The 27,926-nt window shown below is 38.0% G+C and overlaps 1 protein-coding gene across 4 annotated transcripts in view; it reads left to right on the top strand.

Annotated features, from left to right (window-relative positions):
* The window catches only part of Ago3 (argonaute RISC catalytic component 3), a 77,386-nt gene that overhangs the window by 27,420 nt on the left and 22,040 nt on the right, over positions 1 to 27,926 (top strand). For all 4 annotated transcript variants that reach the window (XM_029475685.1, XM_029475684.1, XM_029475687.1 and 1 more), the window contains 5 exons: positions 18,497 to 18,631; positions 23,871 to 23,958; positions 24,083 to 24,230; positions 25,315 to 25,434; positions 27,247 to 27,369. In XM_029475685.1, the coding sequence (XP_029331545.1) occupies positions 18,497 to 18,631; positions 23,871 to 23,958; positions 24,083 to 24,230; positions 25,315 to 25,434; positions 27,247 to 27,369 (614 nt within the window). The remainder of the gene's footprint in view (positions 1 to 18,496; positions 18,632 to 23,870; positions 23,959 to 24,082; positions 24,231 to 25,314; positions 25,435 to 27,246; positions 27,370 to 27,926) is intronic.

Below are 27,926 nucleotides of genomic sequence, written 5' to 3'. Positions count from 1 at the left end.
GGGGTCCCCACTTCAGACCAGTGGTTGGGTATAAATACCTATGTCTGTCTCTGTCAGTCTGTCTCTGCCAGCTGTTGGTTGGGCCTCTCGGAGGACAGCCATGCTAGGCTCCTGTCTGTAAGCACACCTGTCTGTAAGAAACAATTCTGGGTCAGAGTTTTTAACTATGGGATGGCAACCCTATCCCTTCACTTGATAGCCTGTCTTTCTACTGGAGGTGGACTCTGAGTCCCCTCTCCCCATTGTAGGGCATTTCATCTAAGGTCCCTCCCTTTGAGTCCTGAGAGTCTCTCACCTCCCAGGTCTCAGGTACTTTCTAGAGGGTTCCCCCACCCCTGATTCCCATCCCCTGAGGCTTCATATTTCAGAAGCCCTGCAGGCCAGCAAAATCAAATTTCTCCATGGTCCCAAATATGTCTTTTTCTGTGTAATTGGTCTGAATCAGAATGAACAAGATTTGCACCTCACTCTCCTTCCCCTGCCCTTGTCTTTCCTCTCTAAAATTCTGTTGGCTGCCTTCAGAAACTGTATTGTAGAATATACCCAAATCTGATTTTGTCTTTCTTTTCTTAAGACTGGGTTTCTCAATCCTCTGTATTTCCTGAAAAAGAAGTTATCCCTAGAAGTTTAATTCACTTTGGGTAGAAGATATGAGTGTTTGTATTATGTCCTATTTGGAGACGGTACTAGTAGGGGGTCTAAATGGTGGTGCAAAGATGAATCCATAGAACAAACAGGCAGTGAGTACAGAGGTCTCTCCTTTAACTTGGCAGTTACGCAAGTGTCATTGATCATTGCTCCCGGACCATTTATTTCACTAGAGATTGCCAACTGGTGACTTTTCTCATTCTAATCTTTTTGTATTCAGTGGAATTCCAAGGCACGGTCTCCATTTAATAAGTCACTAATACTTCTCTTGCTCCCTAGCACAGCAATATGTTCGAGGTTCATCATGTTTCTTGCTTCGTATATGGAATTAGCCATCCCTCCTCCATGGGTCCCTGAATCTTTTTAAATCAACACAGAGTTTCCTCATTTTTTTCTAGCAGTTTTGCCACTGTAGAAATAATAAGAGACACTGTTTAGCCAGTTCCTTTTACATGTGTATTAGAGATATTTTTAATTATGTGCTATCTCCAAATACTATTTTACATATATTTAACATATGAATAGGATAAATTACCAGAGATGAGACTGATAAGTCAACGGTAAATGTACTTAGAATTTTGAAGCAGGGCAGTGATGGCACACACCTATAATATTAGCACTCAGGAGGCAGTGGCAAGTGGATCTCTGAGTTCGAGGCCAGCCTGGTCTACAGAGACAGGACAGCCAGGGCTATACAGAGAAACCCTGTCTTGAAAAAAAAAAACAAAACAAAATTAATATTTCCAGATTCCTCTCTATAAAGGCTATAGTTATTTCTCATCCACCAGTCAGAAGACTTGTTCCCTTATATATGTGTTGCAGTAAATCTCCTCCCAAATATGCCCCGGCAATGAAAACACGACACAGTTCATATGATTACACGCTGTGTGCCTAGACTGGGCAGATCCACAGCTACACTACCATCTTCCACATCTATGAGACCCCTTAGGACTTGCGGTTTCTCCAGGCCATGTGCTTCTGCTCCAGTTTTCTCCTCCTCCCTCCTCCTCCTCTGTGTCCTCTCTCTCTTCCATTTTCTCCTCCTTCTCTCTCCCCTTTCGCTCCACCTTCCCTTTTATCTGCCCAATCATCAGCTCTCCTTTATTGTACAAAAAAACCCCTAGCTGCAGGTTTACAGGAAATCACCTGAGTGCTGGCTCAGTCCCTGTTCGTAGCCACTCACAGGAGAACGGAATTAATATCAAGTATAATTAGCCCCAGGGCTATCCACAACATATATGTGCTATCAAACTCTTAGGTTTTTGCCAATTAAATTTGCTATTTTAAGTGATTTTTGTTGTTGATGATTTATTTGTCTTAATTTTTGCAAACAGGTTCTTATGTGTGGCTCACCCGAGCTTAAACCTCCCTATGTGGTCCAAGCTGCCTTTGTCCTCCAATCTCAGTCCCCAGCTGTAGGAGTATAGGCATGGATTACTTACTGTACCTGCCTAAGAACAAAACAAATAGTTCTTCACTACTACAGGCCACCTGTGATTCATTCTTTTTCACTTTTACATATTGTTATTTTTATGTACTAAGAATAGAGCCCAAGCGGATTTCTGAGTTCGAGGACAGCCTGGTCTACAAAGTAAGTTCCAGGACAGCCAGAGCTATACAGAGAAACCCTGTCTCGAAAAACCAAAAAAAAAAAAAAAAAAAAAAAAAGAATAGAGCCCAAGGCCTTGATTTGGTTAGCCATACACCCTAATAATCTGTTGGTTTGCGTATTTTGTTCTTTTTTCCTTTCTTTTTAAAATTTATTGAGAATTTCATGAGTGTATAAAATATATTTTGAATGAATATATATATAGATATATATGCTCCTTACTTCCTACCTCCAGTTTCCCTGACACTTCATCCCCTGCCCATCTTCTTGTTTCTCTTTTTTAATAACTTGCTGTTTTCAGTTAGTGCTGCCACTCTGTGCAAGGGTAAGGGACTCCACTGGAGCTGCTTGTGCCCCCAGTGAAAACTACTCATCCTCCTCCAGCAGTCTTCAGCTGCCAGAATTCCTCAACTAGGCTTAGGCCTTCCTAAGTTTTGAGACTGACTTGATCTTGAATAAATAATCACGGTTGCTGTAAGTGGATGGCCATGCAGTATCCAGAAGTCTGCATTTCACACTATTCTCCCTTCCTCCAGCTCATGCCGTTCCCACTACCTCTCTTGTGCGATATTCCGAGTTTATATGGAGGTCCCTTTCAGTGCTGACCACTCTGTCACTTAGTCTCAGCACTTGGACCAGTTACGAGTCTTGCATTAGCTGCTGCCAAATGCAGCAAGAAGCTTTATTGACCAAGGCCTATAATTAAACCGTTACTTGTCTTTTGATCTTTGCAATAGGGGGTGGTTATTTTGTTTTGTTGATTTGTGTTTTTATACATGGAAGTTTGCTTGTTGACAAACATTATGACTTATGTGATTACTCTCATGCTTTCAAGACTATTCTTTGTTTTATGATAGTTTTAAAAATACTGTGTCTCTATCCAGTATGCAAGAACACAGGTTATTTTTACAAAGATCTCTCTCTTTTTTTTTTTCCCCCTCATTCTGGCTAGTTTAATGAGGAAACCGGGAAAGGGGATAACATTTGAAATGTAAATAAAGAAACTACCCAATAAAAAAAAGAAAGGAAAAAAGAGATCTCATTATTTTAACAATTAAACTAGAACAAATTGGTTTCTAAAAGGTGTTGAATCTAACCTTCAGTCTAAAAGCATACTATATACTTGTATTTTGTTGCTTCAGAAAAGCTTTCCTCACGTATAGTTTACTCTCTCTTGGTATTCCTGGGCATTTCCTGCATTTTGTTGGTATTAAATGGGTTTAACATTTCATGGGGTTTGTTTAATATTTGATATAACTGGTTCTTACATTGGATCTTAAGACTTTTAACTTCTGTGTGTAACTTTTTAATCTTTCTGCCTTATTAATTGAATTCCATACTTTGAATAATTGTTTCAAGTGATTTTCTTGACGTTTTATGTTACAGTCGTGTGGTCTACACATAGTAACAGGTTTACCTGTATTTTTTCTTGTCATATCATAGTGACTAATTTAGATACAATCGTAGCAAAGAGCAATGATTATCTTCTTATTAGTCTTCATTTTAGGAAAAACGTTTCCAGTGTTTCTCTAATAAATACTATGCACACATGCATGTTTTTTTATTATTGTTAGGGCCATTGTTCTATTACTGTTAATGAGGATTGCTGTCTTATTTTCATAAATACTTTCATCAAAAATGTATGTAAAGATGGCCCCTTTATAAGAACATGTCTTTGTTCTTCAGCAGACTGTTATTCCGTTTCCAGCAGTCTTGTCAGCCCCTCATGACCACTGGACCTTCATCTTCAGGAACTCCAGAGCCTCTGTAGCCACATGCGTGCACACACCGTCTCACACACACAGAATATATGTTAAATTTTGCTGTATGCCTTTTTAGTGTTTATAGAGCAACTGATGACAACAGTTCTTTTTTACAAACATGCTTTTCTTTTTAAATTCAAATGTTTAAGTAAGATTCACATGGCTTCTTTCTATAAAAGCCTTTTTCAATTTTTGATATTAACATTTTATTTCCTGTAAAGTTTTCTAAATGTCTTCCATTTTCTAAAGTTTGTAACAATTTTGAAATAGTATTAAAATCATCAGCTCTTACTAGATGTCACCTGAAAATCTTTGTGACCTGGTTCGTTTTGTTTCCTTTTGTTTGGTGGGCGGTTCTAAAACTTCCTCTATTTACTATATAAAAATCAATATCTGTGAGCTGGAGAGGTGGCTTAACAGCTGAGAGCACTGCTTCCTCTTCCAGAGGACTCAGGCTCAATGCCTAGCACCCACATGGCAATGTAGAACTGTCTAGTTCCGGGAGATCTGACACCCTCACACAGACACACATGCAGACAGAACACCAATGCACATCAAATAAAAATAAATAATTTTTTTAATTTAGTAAATTAATTTAAAAAATCAGTATCCAGGCTATCTCTGATTACTTTCACAAGTCACATTTATTTACTATAAAATCTTTATTTTACCCATGTTTTATTTAATGAATCTCTCCTGGATGAAGTCTCTAAGGAGACAGTTATGCTAGGCTCCTGTTTACAAGCATAACAGAAGTATCATTAATAGTGTCAGGGGTTTGCTCTCTCACATGGGATGGGTCTCAAGTTGGGGCAGTCATTGGTTGGCTGTTCCCTCAGTCCCTACTCCATCTTTATCCCTATACATCTTGTTGGCAGGACAAATTTTGGGTTGACGGTTTTGTGGGTGGACTGATGCCCCCCTCCCTCCACTGGAAGTCCTGCCTGGCTAACAGAGGTGGCCACTTCAGTTTCTGTATCCCCTACTGGTAGGAATCTCAGCTAGGGTCTCCCCCATAGATCCCCATAACTTCCCCTCTAATCCATATTGTTAAAGAGACTTTATTTTTTTATTAATATTTATATATATCCCTCCAGGAGTCTTCTTAACTTTTAAGTTAAATTCTGTTTTCTCGTTTTGCTATAAATATCTAGTTTCAATAAGTTGTTAATCAGAGAATGTGGGAAGTCTTTTTTGTTGTTGTTCTGAAGTTTTAAGACTCAATCCTCAGTTTCAGTTTGATTTGTTGTTTGTTTGTTTGTTTGTTTGTTTGTTTGTTTAGTTGGTTGGTTAACAAAACTAAACTAAAGTTTAGTTGGTTGGTGTGTTTTGATTTTTCAAGATGGGTTACTCTGTGTCTGTCCCAGAACTCAATCCTTAGAGCAGACTGGCCTTAAACTCACAGAGATATGCCTGACTCTGCCTTCCGAGCACTAGGATTAAATGTGAGCACCATCATGAATCTGCTGTTTATCTTGTTTATATCCAGTAACTTCTGCTTTCTAAATGCTATTGATTAATGGGGCTTTCTTTTTTATATCTCTTGGACAAGTTTGATATTCTTTTATTAAAGGATTATAATCCAAGCAAGCAGTTACAGAAAGATTTTTTTTTTTTTTTTTTTTTTTTTTTAGTGAGTGTGAGTGTTTTACCTCCATGATGTCATGGCTGGTACACAGAGGCCAGGAGAGGGCGTCAGATTCCGTGGTACTAGATTTTGTTAGTCACCACTTGGATGCTGGAAATTGAATCAGGCTCCTCTGCAAGAGCAGTTAGTTTTCCTAACTATTGAGCTATCTCTCCAGCCCCACAGATACATCGTGATATAGTATAGAATGGTTCTACTCCATAGGTCAGTAGTGCTTGTTTCATTGATGTTTTGTTGGTTGTTTTTTTTTTTCTCTTTAGTAGATGAACTGAGCCACATAGACGTTTTTGATTTATCAAATTGTGTCATCTTCACCCCTCCCCCATTGCCTTTTCAATTTTTAAAGGGTGTGTATTCTGTGGTTTGTTTGTTTGGGGCTTTTGTTTATTTTTTGAGACAGGTTTTTATGTAACTCATATGTCCATTCTTCAGGTCCTATAATTATAGGTCAAAGTGTCCCACTCTGTTTCATGTGATCTTAAAGTGGTGGTTGCAGTATGAGAAAGGCCATTTCCTCCTCCCTCTTTCTTCTGTTTTTTGTTGTTGTTGTTTGTTTGTTTGCTTGCTTGCTTTTGAGGTAGGGAATGGATTTTTACCCCTGGCTGGCTTGGAACTTGCTATGTGGACCAAGTTAGCATTGAACTCACAAAAATCAGAGAAATCCTTCCTCTGTCTCTGATCTAGGATTAACATTGTGGTCTGCTGAATACAATTGCTAAGCCATTTACCAGCCCCAATTTTGCTTAAGGTTTTTAACTTTGAATCATACCTATTACTAAATATGCAGTAGAGTTGTTAAGTTTATTCTGCTGTTTATATTTTCTCTTATTTACTTATATGTAATAGTCTTTCACCCTTAGAGCACACAGGAGTGTGTTCTGTTTGTCAGCTGTGGTTACATTTGTTCGCACCTTTGTCGGCCATTGACTGCATGGTGCTTCTGACCAGCCCTCCACTGGAGTGTGGCCTGTCACTTGTTGATTTCAGTTCATCCTCCAGTTGTTTCTTCCACAAGGATTTATCTGAGTGGGATTTGAGTTCTTGCATATTATAGATAGCTTTATTCTTAAGGGACTGCTCTGCCAGATACAAAATTTCCATAACTGCACACCTTTAATCCTAGCATTCAGTAGACTGGGCAGAGGGATTACTGAAAATTCTAGAACAGACTGAGTTACAGAGTGAGTTCTAACCATTCTGTACTACCTAGTGAGCCCTTGTCTCAAAACACGTAATGAAAAAAATTTTAATGTGTACCCATTGTATTTCTTACTGTACCTTTTGTGGTATGTGGTATTATATTGACATGTTAGATCTGCCTTCAGGTTTTGTTATTGTTTTAAACATTTACTTGTGTGTAGATGGATGTGTCTGTGTAAGTCCATGCCCTGGCACATGTGATGGTCAGAGGAAACCATGTAGGAGCTCATTTTCCTTCTACCATGGGGGGGTCCTGGAGATAGAACTCAGGTCATCGGGCTTGGTGCTAAGCGCCTTTACCTGCTGTGCCATCTCACCAGCCCTCTTCCTTGAGTGCTAAAGTATTTGCTTTTAGCTCTTTCCATGATCTCATTAAGATCTTTTTAGTGGGTCATGGTAGTGCATGCCCTTAGTCTTAGCACTATGGAGGCAGGACAGGCAGATCTGCATAGTAAGTTCCAGGCCAGCCAAGGCTACATGGTGAGATCCTGTCTCTAGGAAAAACAACAAAAATTCATCAACAAGAAGAAAGGGGAAAAAAAAAGAAATTTAATATAGTTTCGCCCCTAAGGACTTTGATGTTTTAAAGTAATCTTCACCGACTTTGCCATATGCTCCGTTCATTTGTCAGGTATAATGCACCACTTTTTAGTATTTTTTGTTTGAAGGTAAAGTCTCACTGTATAGTATGGCTCAGGTTGTTTGCAAACTCACCATCCTCCTGCCTCAGCCTTTCAAGTGTCAAGTGCTGGGGTTTTAAGATGTGCCTCTATGTCTAGCTTTACAGTTTTTATATACTACCTCTGTGTGGATGCTTACTTTCTTTTTGTAACCTATATTTGACTGAGATGTATCCTTTGAAACCACTGGTAGATGATGGTAGGAGGAACATTAGCTGTACCCTTGTAGCAACATACATTTCCAGCTCTCTCTGCTTGAAGACTCCATCCAAAAGGGTGGATGGCTTCACTCCTGTCTCCCTGCTTTCCAGGACTTTCAGTGATGTAAGTGCTGCACTCTGAGTTCCTCTGCATTGCCATTAGTCTATAACTTCCCTATACAGTTGACATTATTTCAAAATAAGAAATTATAAAACAATCATAACTGGTTCATTTTTAGAAAGGTAATTTTTCTGAGACTGTCGATTTTAAACTACTTTCCATGCACCCTAATAACACGTTTTTATACATCCTTTCCCTTTTTCTACCTGAGAGTCCCCAGTCCATTTCATTCCACACACAACTTTGAAGCTAGGACACTTCCTTTGTGGAAGTGAAATGTATCATTTCCCCATAGATCCGTATACTTCTTGTCATTCTACAGTGTTCAGATATGACTTCTTGTATAGATTTTGCTAGTCCTGAGTACTCTGGGCCATATATACTTACAATGTGGCATTTTCTGGGATTTTTAATCACTTAATCTTATTACTTTTCTAAACATTTTGTTGTTGTTGTTATTGATCTTTACAGTATCTTGGGAAAAAAATGAAGAAATTGGGGCTAAATTGCTGTTATGTTTCTACCAAAACTTAAACTTTAGCTTTCAGAATTAATAAAGGATTTCTAAATAACCCATTGGTTAAAGAAATCACAAAGGAAATTTGAATTTTGAACAGAATGATAGCTAATAATATATATCAAAATGTGTATGATTGATTTAAGCAATGCTTAGAAAAAAATTAAAACTTTAATGACCTGCTAGAACAGAAGAAATGCATCAGTAACCTGAGCATCTATCTAAAAATGTTAGAAAATTAACACAAAGAGACTAGAAGGAACTAAGAAATAAAAGCAGGAGTTAATGAACTAAAAAGGAAATTTAAACCTGTCATAGGGAGACTTCACCAGTTCTTAAGAAAGCTAGTGACATAATCATGTTTGTTTTCCAGAAAGAGACCTCTGGCAGCAGTTTGGAGAATAGATAGAGGAAAAAGGCTAATCTGAGAAGCCAGTAAGGGCTTTTCAATCACTAGTTCAGGTAAGAGACGGTGATGGTCTAATGTGGGATGGAGAGGAAGGAGCAGATTCCAAGGATTTTGCTGGGGAAAAAAAAAAAGCAGGCTTAAGAACTGTGTCCAGAAAAGCAAAAACTTTGGGTATACTTACCAGCACATGGAACTGATTAGAAATAAATAGACCAGAAACTACGAAGTTTTTAAAGAAGTTATACTTGCAAATAAACTATAAGCCTGGTGTATCAGCTATATCAAGAGTTCAACCACAGAAGCAGAACTGGTAGGAGATACAGAGATTTGTCTGTATAATTGTAGTAAAGCTAATCTGAAACCTTTAGAAAAGGTGACAAGAACCGAATTCTTGGACAGTCATGTTGTCTGTAGATGGAATTTCTTCTTTCCTTCTCCCTTAGGGAAGCCTCGTGATAAATGAAATACTTATAAATAAAATAATTTAAAATAATTATACTATTAATCCCCTTTTGTTAAAGATAAAAAATTGCATAATAATATATGCACTTAATTTTACATAAAGATTCTGTCTTATCTAGGCATGGTGCTGCATGCCTGTAATCCTAGGACGTGGAAGGAAGAGCAGAAGTTCAAGGCCATCCTCAGCTAAGTTCCAGAGCAGCCTGGGCTAGTTGTGGGGTTAGGGGAGGACTAAGTCTTGCCTGAGTATTTGATGTTGTAGGACATGGAACAGAGCATCAGATTTGATCATTATTTTGATTTTATAATCACCAATGCTGAGAATGTTTGGTATAAATATATAATATGACATAATTGAAGTATTTTTAGGAGTTATTTTGGAAATTCCATCCAAATCCCAAACCAAATTTTTTAACGATTTTTTTTATTATTAAACTCAAGCCAGCAATTTAAATAGCATTCTTTGTTTGGTTTTTGAGACAGGGTCTCTCCATTAGCCTTTTGCTGTCCTGGAACTCACTAAGTGGAGGGGGCTGGCTATGATGAACTCATAAAGATCTGCCCGCCTTTGCCTCTCTAGTGCTGGAATTAAAGGCATAGGATACCACGTGCCACTCAACCACCAGCTTTAAAACTCAGACATTCTACTGTAATGAAGCTGCAAGGCACACTGTGTTTAGAACCAAGGCTGCAGCACAGGCAAGCGCTTCGGGAAACAGCTCAGTCTTCAGTCATTCAGTCAGAAGCCTTTTACTCTTCCCAATTTTTTCACAGCTTCCACATTCAGTCCTGACTCTGTTTACTGTGATGGAAGTCAGGCTTTCCCAGGCAGTCTGTCCTTGCATTAGAAGACTGGCTCAGTGTATCATAATCAGCACAGCTTTCAGATTGGTTTCTTACTAGTTTCTGGTTGACTCTGGTTGAATGCGCCTTTCCTGTTTGGCTTACAGTGGTCATTTTGAGATCACGCTTTTAATTTTTGTCTTGGACATTTCTTTGTCAAGCATCAATAGACAACATCAACAACAAAACGCTAACATCAGTGTTCTAGCCATCTTTCTAGCACTTGTTTGTCTTTTTAATCTCAGTTTTGAGCTACTTTCTAGAAGTTTTCCTCAGTTTTCTACCTTTTGTTTGCTTTTTTTTTTTTTGATTTTTCAAGACTCGGTTTCTTTGTGTAGCCCTGGCTGTCCTGGAACTCACCCTGTAGACCAGGCTGGCCTCGAACTCAGAAATCCGCTTGCCTCTGCCTCCCGAGTGCTGGGATTAAAGGCATGCGCCACTTTTGTTCGCTTTTTAATATCTATTTTATTAACAGCTCTTTTCTGCTTCCTGGATATCTTAAGATAGCATTCTATTATTATTCTGTTATGTCTAGGACCTCAGTGGGAGTGTCTAAACACACCAAATGCAAGTACTGTATGTACAAAGGTGTCTAGTCAACCTGGACCTTCATGAAAGGGTGAAGTCATTCAGTGGTTGAAGTTGGGCTATTGTAATCCTTAGGTCTCTTTGTTCGGAGCAAGTAAAGTTAGCTAAAGATTAGCCTTTTCATACACCTGCCTAAAGGCTAAATCTGGTCACCTGTATTCTGAAAGCCAAGTTAGAGATTTTAGCCAGAGGCATTTCTGTATCAGCATTTAGTGTTTACACTCACTTTGATCCCTGTTGGTGGTGCAATCTTGTGCCTTCAACTATGTCTGGCATCCTCCTTCCGGGGAGCTTTTATTTTGTTTACCTTTTTCAGAGAATGAGCTGCCAAACTTTTATAAGAACACAAGGGCAGCAATGTAGACCCCAACCGGGGCCCCTAGGACTTGGCCTGTTTCTCGGACTGCTTCTCTCTCTCTCTCTCTCTCTCTCTCTCTCTCTCTCTCTCTCTCTCTCTCTCTCTCTCTCTCCATCTCACTAGTCCCCTTTTTTAAATCACTGCCATGTACCTATCAGAGTGACTAATCTTGTCTAACAATATTTAATAGTTGTGAATAGTGCCCAACATGACTTTGGTTTTTAATTTTTTAAAATTGTTTTATTTATTTACATTCCAAATATTACTCTCCTTTTCAGTCCCCCCTCCAAGAGTTCTTCACCCCATCCCCTATCCCCTTTGCCTCTGAGAGGGTGCTCCCCTACCCACCCCATCCCACCCTCACCTCCCCATAGCCCCCTTCCCTGGGGCATCATAAATTACATTTATTTATTGTGCAGTGAGAACGTGTGCCAGGGTGCATGTGTGGAAGTCAGAAGACAACTTGATGAAGTCAGTTCTTCTACCATGTAGGCTCCTGGGATGGAACTTGTGAGGTCAGGGTTGGCAGCAAGTCATTGCCTGCTAAACCTTCTCACTGCCCCACCACAGAGACTCATGCATTGCTTGTGAAAGGTCAGAAACTGAAACAACTGTGAAAGGACTATTATAAGAAAGGAATGTACATCCCTCGTGATCCAGCAGTTTCACAGATAGAGGTGTTCAAATACAGGGGTGTGTGTGTGTGTGTGTGTGTGTGTGTGTGTGTGTGTGAGGGGGGCGTGGAGAAAGGGAGAGGAGAAAGAGACCATTGATAGCATTTTTAGTATCCAAGGAAAAGTACCAAGACAATTAGAATAGTTGTGTACTTCTCAAAAAAAAATCATGTATTAGTAAAAATGAAGAAATTAATTATATTTAATTGATATGATAAAATCTGGTAAAAATCATATAGTTTATGTTTTCAGTTACATAATTTCAAGAACTGGGAACTCTAACTTAGAATTAGTGGTGTACATATATATTGTATATCCATAAAGAAGGTGCCAGTACAGCAGTAAGAATTTTAGTTTTCTTAGAGCACTGTTAGGCTTGGGAGAGATTTAGAGAAAGCACCTTCTTGGGTACTGGCAAGATGATTGTTTTAGGTTTTTATGTGTCTGAGTGTTTTTCTGAATTTATATGTGTGTACCACATGCATACCTGGTGCTTCTGGAGACCGGGAGGTGTTGGATCCCAGAACTGTAGCTTCAGATGGTTGTAAACTGCTGTATGGGTGCTGGGAACCAAACACGGTTCTCTGGAAAAGCAGCCAGTGCTTGTAATTACTGAGCCATTCTCCAGCCGCCAAGAGTTAGTTTTTAAGTGACACTGTTGGGGTAAGTAATAGTCGTAGCATTTCCAGACACCTCCCACCAATAACTGCCCAGCATTCAGTTATAGTTGTGAAAAGTTTCTTTGCCAAGATCCATCATATATTGCCATATTTTTTGAGTATTAATTTTGATCTAGTCTTTCTTGGTACATGTCCTAATTATTTTAAATGTTGCAAATACTTAAATCTCTTTTTTTGCATCTGTAATTTTCTGTTGTATCAGTTTATTTCATTTATATACTTATATTTTATTTTGCAGTACTAGGGAATCAAATCCAGGGATTTGATACTAGGCAAGTCCTCTAACCATCAAGCAATACCCCCAACCTTCCTGTGTCCTCATACAGTTTCAGTTTGGACACAGTGAAAATCCTAACTTCATTTTCACAAGACTTCATATAGTCTTTTCAAAGAATTATTGTACATTGATAGTATAACTCATTGATCTTGCAATAGATCAATGAGAAAATGGCAGTAGAAAATTACTCGGAAGTGAAAATAGGTGCTCTGAGTTGCTCCCATGTTTGAAGCACAAGTGGGTACCTTGCATTGTAATTTCCAGTGCTCTGAGAGGTAGCTTATCTTTATTCTTAGTATGTGTTTGTGTCTGTGTATACACACAGTATGTACATACACCATAATTTGTTGTTAAGTGTCCACAGAGACCAGAAACCGGCGTCAGATCCTTTAGTGCTGGAGTTATGCCTGGATGTGAGTTCTGGGTACCAAACTCAGCCTCTGGAATAGCTGTAAACACTCTTAAAACTATTGTCATCTTTCCTACTCCAGAAATTTTTTGTTTGTTTTTTTTTTGGGGGGGGGTTAACAGATAGATAATTAGAAGCTCAGAGGACTGGAAATGAAAGTTAGTGGTATAACACTTAGCATGCATGAGGCCATAGGTTCAGTTCTAAGAACCATAATAAATAAATATATTAATAGCACTGAGAAAAGTCACAGCTAGTGAGGACTGGGCTAAAAGTAAGCTCCAGTGAGTCTATTTGGTTTCCAACTTTTTTTTATTCTCTTTATGTTGTTTCTCAGGGTCAGAATGATTTTTTGTTCTTTTTATTTATTCTTCTCTCATACAGTACATCCCAACTGCAGCCTCCCCTCAATACTCCCGTGTTCCCCACCTTCCTTCCCTCTTCCCCAGATCCACTGCTCCTTCATTTCACAGAATGATTTATATGGAATTGAGCTTTTTTTTAAATATTTATTTATTTTATACATATATGAGTATACTATCAATGTCTTCAGACACACCAGAAGAGGGCATCAGATCCCATTGCAGATGGCTGTGAGCCACCATGTGGTTGCTGGGAATTGAACTCAGGACCTCTAGAAGAGCAGTCAGTGCTCTTAACTGCTGAGCCATTCTTCCAGACCTTTGAGCTTTTTAAAAATTGTTTCCTGTTGCATACTTGTTAGAACACCTAAGGCCCTGGGTTAACCTCTAGAACAATCAGTTATTACCTAATGAATTAGTTAATTAAACATACAATTTGTGACACAAGTAAAGGATATGTCTCCAACATAAACAAAAAATGAGGAATTGGGTTGAGAATGTAGCTCAGTGGTAGAGCATTTACCTAACATGTAAAAGCTGTACGTCCAGTTCTGAGCCAAAAACAAACAAAACTATTCTAACCAGTATAGATGAGTAAATCTTGTAGAAGATGCATGTATTTTAAGATATATTATAAAAGTTTAATGAATTAAGCTTAATAAACTCAGTAATGCATTACATTCAAATTGGACAGCGACTCATTCATAACGCCATTGCCTAGTTTGATAATTTTCTCTCCAATTGTCTATCTAGACACAATCTTAAGTAATTAGTAATCTCTCATTTTACCCAAACTTCCTTAACTTCCTCATTATTCAGTTTAACTGGATTCTGGTGCCTTCTCAATTATTTTACTCTGTACTATATATGTATTTACAATGTAATTTATTTCATTCCATTGATGTTTAGGTGGATCCCATCACCTTTTTAATTATACTTTTACTTACCTTGTGAGGATGGCATATGCGCAGTGGTCAGAGGACATCTTGGAGAAGTTGGTTCTCTTCTTCAACCTTGGGGTCCTGGGGTGGCATTCAGACAGCACCTTTGCCCACCGAGCTCTTCTGCTGACCCTTATTCCATTCTTGCTGTTCTCTCAAATCATGCTACGTCAAGAATTCTAATTTCTGTATCATTTTATATTTGTAAAATTCTTCAAGAATGTCTACCTATTCCAATAGAGTGAAATTGAGTTAAAATTAACTATGCATGTCTTCATATTTTTGCATATTATCTTTCCCTTTGTGATACAATTATCAGATTATATTCTGTAATCTAAGTCCTTCATTTTCCTTTTTGCTTGTTGTCAGTCTGTGAAACCAATCTTGAACTTCTGTGCCCATTTTGATTCTTCAAAATGGTTTTTAAATATATCTCCTTAATTATAAATAAGATTATTAATGAAATGGTGGTTTGCCCTTTTAGATTTTGGGATATGAGATATCTTCTCATATCCTTTGCCACTTTTTTACCTAGGATTTAGGAACATCACATATTCTACATATTAACTTGTACATTTTGCACACAGTCTCTACTAATCTTAAATTGGGTAAGCTTTGTTCACAATGCCTTTTTACTAGTTTTATGGTTCATAATTCTTATTTCTTATTTAGAACATTCTTCTTTGCCAATTTGTGTGCCCTGATCTCCTTTTGTTGGCTTGTTCTAGCTAGAACTTCAAGTACTATATTGAATAGATGCAGGGAGAGTGGGCATCCTTGTCTTGTCCCCTATTTCAGTGGGATTGCTTCAAGTATGTCTCCACTTAATTTGATATTGGCTGTTGGCTTGCTGAAAATGCTTTTATTTTGTTTAGGTATGGGCCTTGAATTCCTCATCTCTCCAAGACTTGTAACATGAAGGGGTGTTGTATTTTATCAAACACTTTTCAGCATCTAAGGAGATGATGGTGTGATTTTTTTTCCTTTGTGTTTGTTTATATAGTGGATTATGTTAATGGATTTTTGTGTATTAAACCAACCCTGGGATGAAGCCGACTTGATCATGGAGAATGATGGTTTTGATGTGTTCTTGGATTCGGTTTGCAAGAATTTTATTGAGTATTTTTGCATCGATATTTGTAAGTGAAATTGGTCTGAAGTTCTCTTTTTTTGTTGGTTCCTTGTGTGGCTTAGGAATCAGAGTAATTGTGGCTTTGTAGAATGAACTAGGTAGTGTTTCTTCTGTTTCTATTTTATGGAATAATTTGAGGAATATTGGTATTAGCTTTTCTGTAGGTCTGGTAGAATTCTGCACTAAAACCATCTGGCCCTGGGCTTTTTTTGGTTGGGAGATTTTTAATGACTTCTATTTTCTTAGGGGATATGGGCCTGTTTAGATAGTTTACCTGCTCTTGATTTAATTTTGTTACACGGTATCTGTCTAGAAAATCATCCATTTCCTCTAGATTTTCCAGTTTTGTTGAGTCTAAGCTTTTGTAGTAAGATCTGATGAATTTCCTCAGTTTCTGCTGTTATGTGTCCCTTTTCATTTCTGATTTGGATACTGTTTCTGGGCCCTTTAGTTAGTTTGGCTAGGGGCTTATCTATCTTGTTGATTCTCTCAAAGAACCAGATTTTGGTTTTGTTGATTCTTTGTGTAGTTCTTTTTGTTTCTATTTGGTTGATTTTGGCCCTAAGTGTGACTATTTCCTGCCTTCTACTCCTCTTGGGTATGTTTGCTCTTTTTTGTTCTAGAGCTCTCAGGTGTGCTGTTTAGTTGCTAGTGTAGGATCTCTCCAGTTTCTTTACCAGGGCACTTAGTGCTATGACGTTTCCTGTTTGCACTGCTTTCATTGTATCCTGTAAGTTTGGGTATGCTGTATCATCATTTTCATTGAATTCCAGGAAGTCTTTAATTTCTTTATTTCTTCCCTGACCAAGTTATCATTGAGTAGAAAGTTGTTCAGTTTCCATGGGTATGTGGGTTTTCTGTTGTTTTTGCTGTTATTGAAGACCAGCCTTAGTCCGTGGTGATCTGATAGGAAGCATGGAATTATTTCAGTCTTCTTGTATCTGTTGAGGCCTGTTTTGTGATGGATTATGTGGTCAGTTTTGGAGAAGGTACCTTGAGGTGCTAAAAAGGTATATTGGAAAGTGGAAATAAGGTGAATAGAGGAGTCCAAGGTCATGACTGAGTGAGACTAGCTTGGGCTATATGAGATGCTGTCTTAAACAACAACAAAAGTTTGAAAGGTCCACAAAGGGCCCCAGTGATCTCTTATCCCTAAAAATTGCCTTATTTAAACTGTGTTCATTGATTTCAATCCATCCATTTTAAAACTTGTATCACTAGGTTTAGTTTTCATCTCAAATGCCCATGTCACTAGATGTCATCTAGAAGATGGTAACAGTGAGTGATTAGAAGAGTAACAGAAAATACAGTAGAAGAAATTGTTGAGTACGTCTGTATGGTCCTTCCAACTGTGGCCTGTGAGACAGTAGGTGTGACTGTAGTATTTAGTGAAGAAAATCTACTGTAGGATGAAAGGAAAGGCAAAAGCACAGGTTATTCACAGTGCACTTCTTTTATCTATTTTCTCTCTAAAAAGTAGTTGAGGCCAGCGTGTGCTGAACTAATCAAACAAAATGAAAAATCTATGTACAGTATATACTGTATTGACATGTTTTCACTTTAGGTTTGAGGTCATTGTTGTTTGTTTTTTGTTTTGTTTTGTTTGAGATGGGGCTCACTGTGTAGCCCTGGCTGGCCATGTGACCGTAGAGATCTGCCTGCCTCTGCCTCATGAGTGCTGGGATTAATGGCATGAGTTACCACCTCCTACTTTGCTGGCATTTGTTTATGCACAAAAATGTTCCCACAATTTTTTAGTGAAAGAATGGAATGTGTGGTTGGTCCAACACTTTAGAGCAGTCTTCCTGCCTGAAGTCCATCTTCAGCACCCACACTAGGCAGCTCATAACCATCTGTGACTCCAGCTCTAGGGGACTCAAACTCTCTTCTGTCCTCTGAGGTCACTGTACACTCGCATGCACAAGCTCTCCCATAGACACATATACATTCATAATTTTTTTAATCTTAAAAAGAATAATACAAGGTTAAGTATGGTATTCCAGCACTAAGGTAGGAGGAGATGCATCTTTGTAAGTTTGAGGCTAACCTGGGCTACATACTGAGTTCCCGACTACCCAGGCCTACACAATGAGTGACTGTTTCAAAGGAGGAGTAGGAAAATGAGGAGGAGGAGGAGGAGGAAGAGGAATAAAAAAAAGATATGTGTGGTCTTCTAACTATTTTATAGTTCCAAAATCTAAATTAAAAACTATTTTAAAAATAATCATGCTGGTTAGTAAAGAGGTGGTTAGTAAACCACCACCTGTGACCCTGGGCAGATACCTCCCAGCATGACCTATGGCTTGTATTCATATCACTGTTTTCTCAAACCCTTATAAGATAAAGAAAGCTGTCTCTAGAAGATACTGTAGCATAGTTGCATACGAAACCTTGTTGTTGCTTTTTTATTATTATTTTATTTATATGAGTACACTGTAGCTATCTTCAGACACACCAGAAGAGGGCATCAGATCCCATTACAGATGGCAGTGAGCCAATATGTGGATGCTGGAATTTGAACTCAGGACGTTTGGAAGAGCAATCAGTGCTCTTAATCACTGAGCCATCTCTCCAGCCCAAGAAGCCTCGTTTAAGAAGTAATCCACTTGGGCATTCTTTGATTTCACAAGTTCTTGTTTCATAAAACACTTCATTGTGAAGATAGTTACCCATGAGGAGTTAGATGATAAAACCCATAGTATCTGAGCTTTCTGTTCTTGTATCTCAGAAATCAACTTACTTCATTTTGGAAAACACACACACACACACATATATATAGTGTGTGTGTGTGTGTAAGTGTGTGTGTGTGTGTAGTAATATGTATACATATTAATTAATTAATTATGTATTATTGCTACACACACACACACACTTACACATAAGGGATCATTTTAACTGTACACAGTTAATTATGGAAACCTAGAATGAAGTTTCTTTGATTTTAAATATTAAATTTATACTATTTTTTTCCTTAGTTTCTGCCACTGCCTTTTACAAAGCACAACCTGTAATTCAGTTCATGTGTGAAGTGCTTGACATTCACAACATTGATGAACAACCCAGACCCCTGACTGATTCTCATCGGGTAAAATTCACTAAGGAGATAAAAGGTGAGTTAATTAGCATTTAGAAGACTGTCCTTTCAGATATCATTTCTATAGTTTGTTACTAATTAGTATTTATAGTAGCTTCACTATAAAATGCATGGATAAGACAATTTTCTATTGAAAAGTTTTTATAATTAGAATCATATTATGTAATATGACCAATAGAATATAGATTAATTATAAAATGTTACATCCTATCCATTACTGTAGCTTCTTAGGTAGTAGTTGAGTGAAGAATATGCTAAGTAATCCAGCTATGTTTTTATGAATACTCTTCCATACTAGCTAGAGAGAGGAGCATGTCTCATGGGAAAATGTTTCTCTAATACTATCTTTTTACAGTAAGAATCTTAGCTTAAAGATATTGCTACTTTAGAATTTGATTCACTCTTAGAATTCTATTCTAATTAATGTTATTTTTCTAAAATTACAGTTTTTTAAAATCTTATTTTTTTGGAATTTTAGAAATTGGAGTTCACCAGTTTATGTGTTATTCCAGATTGTACTTAGCTATTTAATGTACATTTTAAAAGTGCCTGTCTTACTTAGCTATAGTTACTACAGTGGTGTTTCATCATATGTTCATTACATTAAACAGGTATTCTCTGTGGCCCCTCAAATTAAAATTACTTTAATATTGTCCCATTTATTCTGTTCATATTTGCTCCTTCTGTACATTTTACAGTGCATTTACAGCTTTGTGTTAAAACTCACATAACTGCTTTATCAACAATTTCAGGAATTTTTAAAAAGTAATTTGATTGTATATAATTCTTTACATATTTATGACTTTAGTATCTAATCCTCACGTAAGATGTAACTCCACTGTATTTAGTGTAGTATATAGACATGAAGGAAAACCAGATATTGTCTAGTAAGGCATAAGAAACTTTGTTAATATTAAATGCTACATCTTAAATAGACAGAAATAATTATGTTGTTGTTTAAGATTTTACCTATTTGTTGCAGATAATTTTCAGCTTGTGGTTTGATGAAGCATTCGAGTTTGTTCACTGAACATCTTTCAGTCCCCCAAACCAATTAGAGTAGGTGACTACATCCTGCTTGTTCCAGTTATCATTCATTCTGTGCCATTCAGTAACAACAAAAAAGAGAAAGTCGTTGTAATAAAACATGAAAAGGAAAGCCCTTCCTGTTTTGTCACTAAGCATCCATCTATCTCGAGTTATTAAGCTCCAAAATAAGAAACTATTAAAGATAACTGTTTGCAACCATATCATTGTCCTTTCATAATCTGTTCTAACTGCAGTTAGCATTGTCAGGTTAGTGCATTATCTACCATTATGTATGTGATCATCTCAGTGCCATGGTTTCTAGCCGAGTTGCTGCTTAGTTACCACCTCTGATATCATGCAGTCACATACATTACTTTTCGGTAACTATGCAATCAACTCATATCACCACTCTATCACAGAAAATACAAGATGTACAGAACAAGGATTCAGCTGCTGCCCGGAGAGCATGGACTCGGTCTTAACTTCAACTGCTCAGGGGCCCAAAGAAATGACTGAAAAGTTGACTAGAAAGCATTATAAAGTTGATGTTAGAGTGAAGGTAAAGCCAAGTTTATAGGTTAAATATTTGTTAAAGCCAAACTTTTTGGTTGGATGGAGGGTTTGGGGAGGGGCCTGGGCAGAGAATTACCTATTCCATTCTTTCATTTTGACTATTCGCTAGTCCCTGAATTTGATCTAATTGTTAGCTATGATCTTACATTTGGGGTAGAAAGTCTGGGTTGTATCTGATTAATAATAAACCAGTATTTTTTTTCCTCCATTCAAAGTCAAGAAGACTTTTTTAAATGAAGATTTTTAAAGTCTACCCCACTGCAGGAACTCAAAAAATAGAGTTTTCTGTTCAGTGATGTTTGGATTTTAACTTATGTAAGGAATTTGATGATAGCTGCTAAATACTGCTATAAATTATGCCCAAATGAATATAAATTTTAGTATATTGATTGTAATCTAGTTAAATTTACCTCCAACTAGTTAGTAATAACTTGAAGTGGCTTTTTTTTTTTAATCAACCAATAACTCATGGTACTTTCACAGCAGAAATACTGAGGGAAAGTATGATAACTTTATGTATAAAAAAGCATTAATTTACTTTTAGTTAATATTTGTTTTATAAGCATATAGAACTTTATTTACATTTGTAAAATCTATACTTTTTTAAATCATGGGGAAGACTTGAAAATAGTTAAATGTGGCCGGGCGTGGTGGCGCACGCCTTTAATCCCAGCACTCGGGAGGCAGAGGCAGGCGGATTTCTGAGTTCGAGGCCAGCCTGGTCTACAAAGTGAGCTCCAGGACAGCCAGAGCTATAAAGAGAAACCCTGTCTCGAAAAACCAAAAAAAAAAAAAAAAGAAAATAGTTAAATGTTTCAAACAACAGACACTTACGTTGTTTTTCCCCTGAACATATTTTTATGTTCCTTACTTCATAGTATCGCTGTTTCCCTCTTAAAAGGCCTTCCATTGTATTTTCTGGCCTCCTTTATAATATAATGACATAATAAATATTTGAAACTTAATTTTAGAAATAATAAAATTTAGTTATAATAAAAATTAATTCTCAGTGGCTTAAGTTTTATTAAGAATACTTTTAAAGGAAAAACTATTTACTATCCTAATTTGTGCTGATAAGTCAAAAGAAAATATCATTTACTATGAGTGAACTTAGTGATTGGTACTATAATTAATAATTAGGTAAGAAAACAAATTATACTGTGGTAGAGTTTCTCTTGACATTTTGTTCTGGGTAATTCTTTGCTGAGTTGATAGGTACAATTCTGTACATCCTAGAATATTGGGAAGTATCCAACTTCTACTCTCTAGCTGCCAGTGATATCACCCAGTTGTAACAGTCACAGAAGTCTTCTTGCGAACTGGGAGTGTAACTTAGTAAAGCACTTGCCTAATGTGTGCCAAGGCCCTGGATTTGCTCACAGCAACACACACCCGCACACGCACTTATGCACATGTAATGTTCCAGGGTGAGGGGCAGGTAAAATCACATCCAGATGAGAATCCCTTCACTATAGGAATTATAAATACAAAAGTAAAATTACATACAGTATAGTAACCATTACTCTGTTCAGAAACTAAAGCTCCATTTTGTACCCTGCTAGACTCACTCTTTGGAGCCTAGGCCAAACTTTAGAAATGGGTCTGTTTTTCTGTGAAGAATAGATATTATATGTCCAATTTTAACTCCTGGATTATTACTTTGGCCAATATGGCAGCCAGGAAATTGTGTATCTATTTAATTTAATTAAAATTAAACTTTCAGTTTATCAGGCACATTAGCTGCATTTCCTGTACTCAGTAACATATTATTAATGATTGCCGTATTAGCAGAAGCGTAAAACATCATCTCAGGAAATTCTGTTTCTCATTAGTACTTAAGAAACTTCTTGCTGGGCATAGTAGTGCATGCCTTTAATCCAGCACTATAAAGGCAGATCTCTGTAAGTTCAAGGGCAGCCTGGTCTATATAACAAGTTCCAGTCAGGACTACACTGAGAAAGCCTGTCATCATCCTCTACCTGCAAAAAGAAAGCCAAGAACCTTCCTGGTTTCTTGATATGCCAGTCATGGAGGCACACCCCACCCCCCACCCCCATAACTCCAAAAAGCTAAGGAAGGAAAATAAATTCAAAGATACTTTGAGCAACTCGGCAAGACCCTGTCTTGAAACTAAGTGAAAAGGACAGGGTTAGAGCTCAGTGGGAGGACACGCACCTGTGTGTGCACAGCCCTGAGCACCTCCGAAACAGGGGCTTTCCTCAGCTGAGGAGTCAAAGCCCATTTGTTTTCCAGATCCCATTACAGATGTTTGTGAGCCACCATGTGGTTGCTGGGAATCGAACTCAGGACCTCTGGAAGAGCAGTCAGTGCTCTTAACCGCTGAGCCATCTCTCCAGCCCCCAAAGCCCATTTCTTTACTTTCTAGAACAGCCTGGAATCCTTGAATCACTGAAGTTCATAAATGCATTACAATGATCTAGTATTTTAGACTACTGTTACATTGTATATACACATGTAATATATATGTATCTTTCTAAGAGTTCATTGCTCTTATCAGATTCTCAGAGGGGTCAATGACTCCATAAGAAAGTAGAGATCACCCACTTTAAGAATTATTTGAAGGAAACAGAAAGTGGTGGCCCATACCTTAAATTCCAGCACTCAGGAGGCAAAGATAGATGGGTCTTTGTGAGTTCAAGGCCAACCTGATCTATATACCAAGTTTCAGTACAGCCAGAGTACCTAGAGAGACCCTGCCTCAAAAAAAAAAAAGTTACTTGGAAGGTTGACAAGATGGCACAGTGGGCAAATTCACTTGCTCCAAGCTTGGCAACCTACGTTTGCTCCCCAGAACCCACATGGTGGAAGAAAAGAACCAATTTCTTTAAATTATCTTTTGACCCCTACAATCATGTGTGCATGAGTACACACACAAAATAATTTTTTTAATTAAGAATTATTTTTTCCGGGGGCTGGTGAGATGGCTCAGTGGGTAAGAGCACCCGACTGCTCTTCCGAAGGTCCAGAGTTCAAATCCCAGCAACCACATGGTGGCTCACAACCACCCGAAATGAGATCTGACGCCCTCTTCTGGTGTGTCTGAAGACAGCTACATATAGTAAATAAATAAATCTTTAAAAAAAAAAAAAAAGAATTATTTTTTCCATTCTCATAGTCACTATTTTTGAGAAAAAAAATTAACACATTAAGAAAAATACCTAATAAAAATGTCACTCTGGTTCTGACAAAAGGACCAGATTTTTTTTCTGCCTGTTTTAGAAATCTTAGAAGGACTTCCTTCTTCAACTTTCTGAAACCCTGATCTTCCGTCAGTGTGATGAGAGGCTATTCAAATGCTTATGTTCTCATTCCCAAGTTTAAAAACTCCTGAGTTTGTTGTAAAAATACATTTTTTGTTTCTAGTGGAGAACTTTGTCCCTTGATCTTTGGACTTAGCGAATTACAGGATTTTCTTTCTTAACAAATATAGAGCTTGACGGTGTAAAAAAAAATTGGTATTAGGTCTGTCATAATTATGCTCATTAGCAATGTCATGTAAAAGTTTCTGAAATCACATTGCTTGTGTCACAGACTTTGTGCCTGCTCAGAATAGAGGTTTTATAGTAGTGGTACAGACTGGTAAGCATTTTTCATGGAATTTCTGTAACCTTCATTTTTCTTGTTGGGGACAGGTCTGAAAGTTGAAGTGACTCATTGTGGAACAATGAGACGGAAATACCGTGTTTGTAATGTAACGAGAAGGCCTGCCAGCCACCAAACGTAAGGAAAGCTGCTGTTCACCACAGCAGTGACACGAGGCAGCGCACTCTTGAGTAAGGGCTGGGAAGTTGGCCAGCTCATAGTGGGATAAGAGTTGTTCATCTCGGCTCTTCTTTTTTTCCAGCTTTCCTTTACAGCTAGAAAATGGCCAAACTGTGGAGAGGACTGTGGCTCAGTATTTCAAAGAAAAGTACACACTGCAGCTGAAGTACCCACACCTTCCCTGTCTGCAAGTGGGGCAGGAGCAGAAGCATACATACCTGCCACTAGAAGTAATGTCTTTACACTGCTTATGATTAACTTCTCTTCCTGTGTCTGTATGTGTGTGCAAGTGTGAATATGCTTGCACATGGGTGTATGTGCACATGTGAGTGTGTGTGCACCGTGCATGCATGTTTGTGTAGGCCAAAGGATGACATCAAGAGTCTTTCGATATTGCTATCCATCTGGTTTTCCAGACAAGGTCTCTCATTGAACCCAAACATCAGCTGGATCTGTTTCTCCACCTTCCTTTCCCCTCCCTCTTCCCCAGCACTGGGGTTCCAGGCATATACCACCAGGCATGCAATGCTAGGGATCTGAACTTGGGTTCTTATGCTGCAAGCTCTTTACCCTCAGGGCCATCTCCCTGACCTTATTATTGTTTTAGGGGATTTTATGGCTTATGATTTATCAGAGTCTCATATGTATCTTGAAATTTGAACAATTTTTAAATTCTTCTTTTTTTCTAAAATTTCATTAAATAAAATAGTATATGTCTTGGTCAGAGCACCATAGAGCAACTTGGGGAACCAAGGGTTCATTTAGCTTACACTTCCACATCACTGTTCATCATCAAAGGATGTCAGGCCAGAAACCTGGAGGCAGGATCTGATGCAGAGGCTGTGGAGGGGTGCTGCTTTCTGGCTTGCTCCCCATGGCTTGCTCAGCCTGCTTTCTTATAGAACCCAGGACCACCAGCATAGGAATGGCACCACCCACGATGGGCTGGCCCTTCTCCATCAATCACTAATTAAGAAAGTGCCCTACAGCAGGATCTTATGGAAGTAGTTTCTTTATTGAGTTTTGTGTCATGCTGACATAAAACTAGCCAACATGGTAGGAAAAAAGTTCACCCATAATTCTACCATTGGTTAGCATTTTTGCTGTTTCTTTCCGTCTTTATCCTGTGTACCTTTTTCCTAACTATAGTTATGTGATTGTGTGTAATTTGTTCTCTACTTTTTTAGTTTAACATACAGTAAAAAGAAGTGATTTAATAATATAGACTTTAAAATTATATTTAACATGTGATTGGCATTAAGCAAGTGAGTTCTAACAAAAATATATACATTGTATAAATTATTCTATTTCTAGGTCTGTAATATTGTGGCTGGGCAAAGGTGTATCAAGAAACTAACGGACAATCAGACTTCAACAATGATAAAGGCAACAGCAAGATCTGCACCAGATAGACAAGAGGAAATTAGCAGATTGGTTAGTACAAAACTCTGAAATGGGATTTAAATGCATTAGGGTGAGCCACTCAAGGGAGCAGGGGATGGGGGGCAGGATTGTGGGAGGGGAGGACTAGGAGGGGGAGCAGTGATCAGGATGTAAAGTGAATACGTTTTTATTTAAAGGCAAAAGATTTATATGATCTGAAGAGAAACCATGGATGGGTCCATGGCTCCAGCTACACATGTAGCAGAGGATTGCCTTATCTGGCATCAATGAGAGGGGAGGCCCTTGGTCCTGTAAAGGCTTGTTGTCCCAGCATAGGGTGATGCTGGAGGGGTGAGGTAGGAGTGGGTAGGTGGGGGAGCACCCTCTTAGAGGCACAGGATAGGGGGGATGGGGTGGGGGGTTGCAGAGGGGAGACTGGGAAGGGGAACAACATTTGAAATGTAAATAAATAAAATAACCAATTTTAAAAAAAAGAAAGAAAGAAAACCATTCCTTACAAGCTGATGCAACATTACCATTTTATAAACTGTGAGAATTAAAAGAGATCGTGAAAAAACCACGTATAGTGGCACACACCTTTAATCCCAACACTTGGGAAACAAATCTGAGTTCAGGGTCAGCCTGGTCTTCAGACTAAGTTACAGGACAGCCAGGGCTACACAGAGAAACCTGTCTTGAAAAACCAAGAGAAGAAAGAAAGAAAGAAAGAAAGAAAGAAAGAAAGAAAGAAAGAAAGAAAGAAAGAAAGAAAGAAAGAAAGAAAGGAAGGAAGGAAGAAAGAAAAGAAAAGAAAGAAAAGAAAGAAAAGAAAGAAAAGAAAGAAAAGAAAGAAAAGAAAGAAAAGAAAGAAAGAAAGAAAGAAAGAAAGAAAGAAAGANAAAGAAAAGAAAGAAAGAAAGAAAGAAAGAAAGAAAGAAAGAAAGAAAGAAAGAAAGAAAGAAAGAAAGAAAGAAAGGGAAAGAAGGGAAAGGGAAGGAAAGGAAAGAAAAAGAGCTAATAGCGTATCTTGGTAGGATACAGTGCTGAAGAGCCATGTATTAGTTCTTTGACTCTACGCGTGGATATGTTATATACATTTTATATAGCATACACCATTTATAACTGATGATGGCTTTTTTTAAATCTGTTTTTATTATTTCTCTTTAAATAAATGTATATGATATAATATACTTGAAAATACTGAAATAAAATTAAATAAGTTATAAAGCGGGTAGTTAGAAAAAGGTTGTTTTTAATATTTACTGTCAAACTTTACATGAAACAAATTTTAGTATTATGTTCCTAGATTCTTTATAACCATAGGTTTTTTGTTTTGGTTCTGACTAACCAAACTGTCCAGTCTGAAGTTCTTTTTTGGTTAGTTGGTTGGTTTTTCATTTTTCGAGACAGGGTTTCTCTGTATAACAGCCCTGGCTGTCCTGGAACTCACTCTGAAGACCAGGCTGTCCTCAGAGAGCCACCTGCCTTACCTCCTGAGTGCTGGGATTAAGGCATGCACCATCATCTCAGTCAGAGGTTCTTATCCCATTTTAGATAGGTATTTCTTGCTCCTGAAATTGCTTAATTACTTAAAATCATCATTTTCATGGATCACAAGTAGTTGAAGTATATTATTCAACCTAATATCTACATTGAGTTCTGAGTTATCAAGGTGTTCTTAGATGTCCTACAGTCCCTGACTCAGTCTGCAGGAGAATATTCTCTGCCTTATAGTCAGGGCACTGTTGGTTATACTTATTACAAAACATATAGTTGGCATAGAAGAAAAGTGGAGGGTCTAGCAAGGATAGTGAGAGATTGAGGGAAAGTCTAAGAATAATGACAAATCTTTTCTGTTGTTAGGTAAGAAGTGCAAATTATGAAACAGATCCATTTGTTCAGGAGTTTCAGTTTAAAGTGCGGGATGAAATGGCCCATGTGACGGGACGTGTACTTCCAGCACCTATGCTCCAGTACGGAGGACGGGTAAAGCCTATCAGTAGCATTCTAATCATATACATATGATTTGCCAAGTATGGGGTGGAGAGATGGCTCAGCAGGTAAGAGCACAGCTGCTCTGCTAGAAGTCCTGAGATCAATTCCCAGCAACCACATGGTGGCTCACAACCATCTGTAATGGGATCTGATGCCGTCTTCTGGCATGCAGGTGTACATGCATCAGAGCACTCATACGGAAAATAAGTAAATAATCTGCTAAGTAGGGAGAGAATGGTACTCTAAGTTTCAAACTTACTATTTTGTCATTCCAATAATACATTGGGTGTTTTCTTTGTTTCAAGGTGAATTTCTTTAGTTGAGCTTAGTGTAATTTTTTTATTTACATATATATTTATTATGGGGTGCACATGTGCAAATCAAGGGTAAGTGAGAGAGTCGCGTTCTCTCCTTCCGCTATATGAGTTCTGGGGGTAGCGAGGTGTCAAACCCAGGTCAGCATGCAAGGGACAAGAGCTGCATGTGAAGTAAAGACCTGCTGAACCGTCTTGCTGGCCTCCTACTGGACTTTTTTTTTTTTTTTTTTT

This window comes from Mus caroli, chromosome 4, assembly GCF_900094665.2.
Source record: "Mus caroli chromosome 4, CAROLI_EIJ_v1.1, whole genome shotgun sequence".
In the NCBI taxonomy this organism is placed as follows: domain Eukaryota; kingdom Metazoa; phylum Chordata; class Mammalia; order Rodentia; family Muridae; genus Mus; species Mus caroli.
Note: the sequence above shows the minus strand (reverse complement) of the source record. Positions and strands in the feature narration are given on the sequence as shown.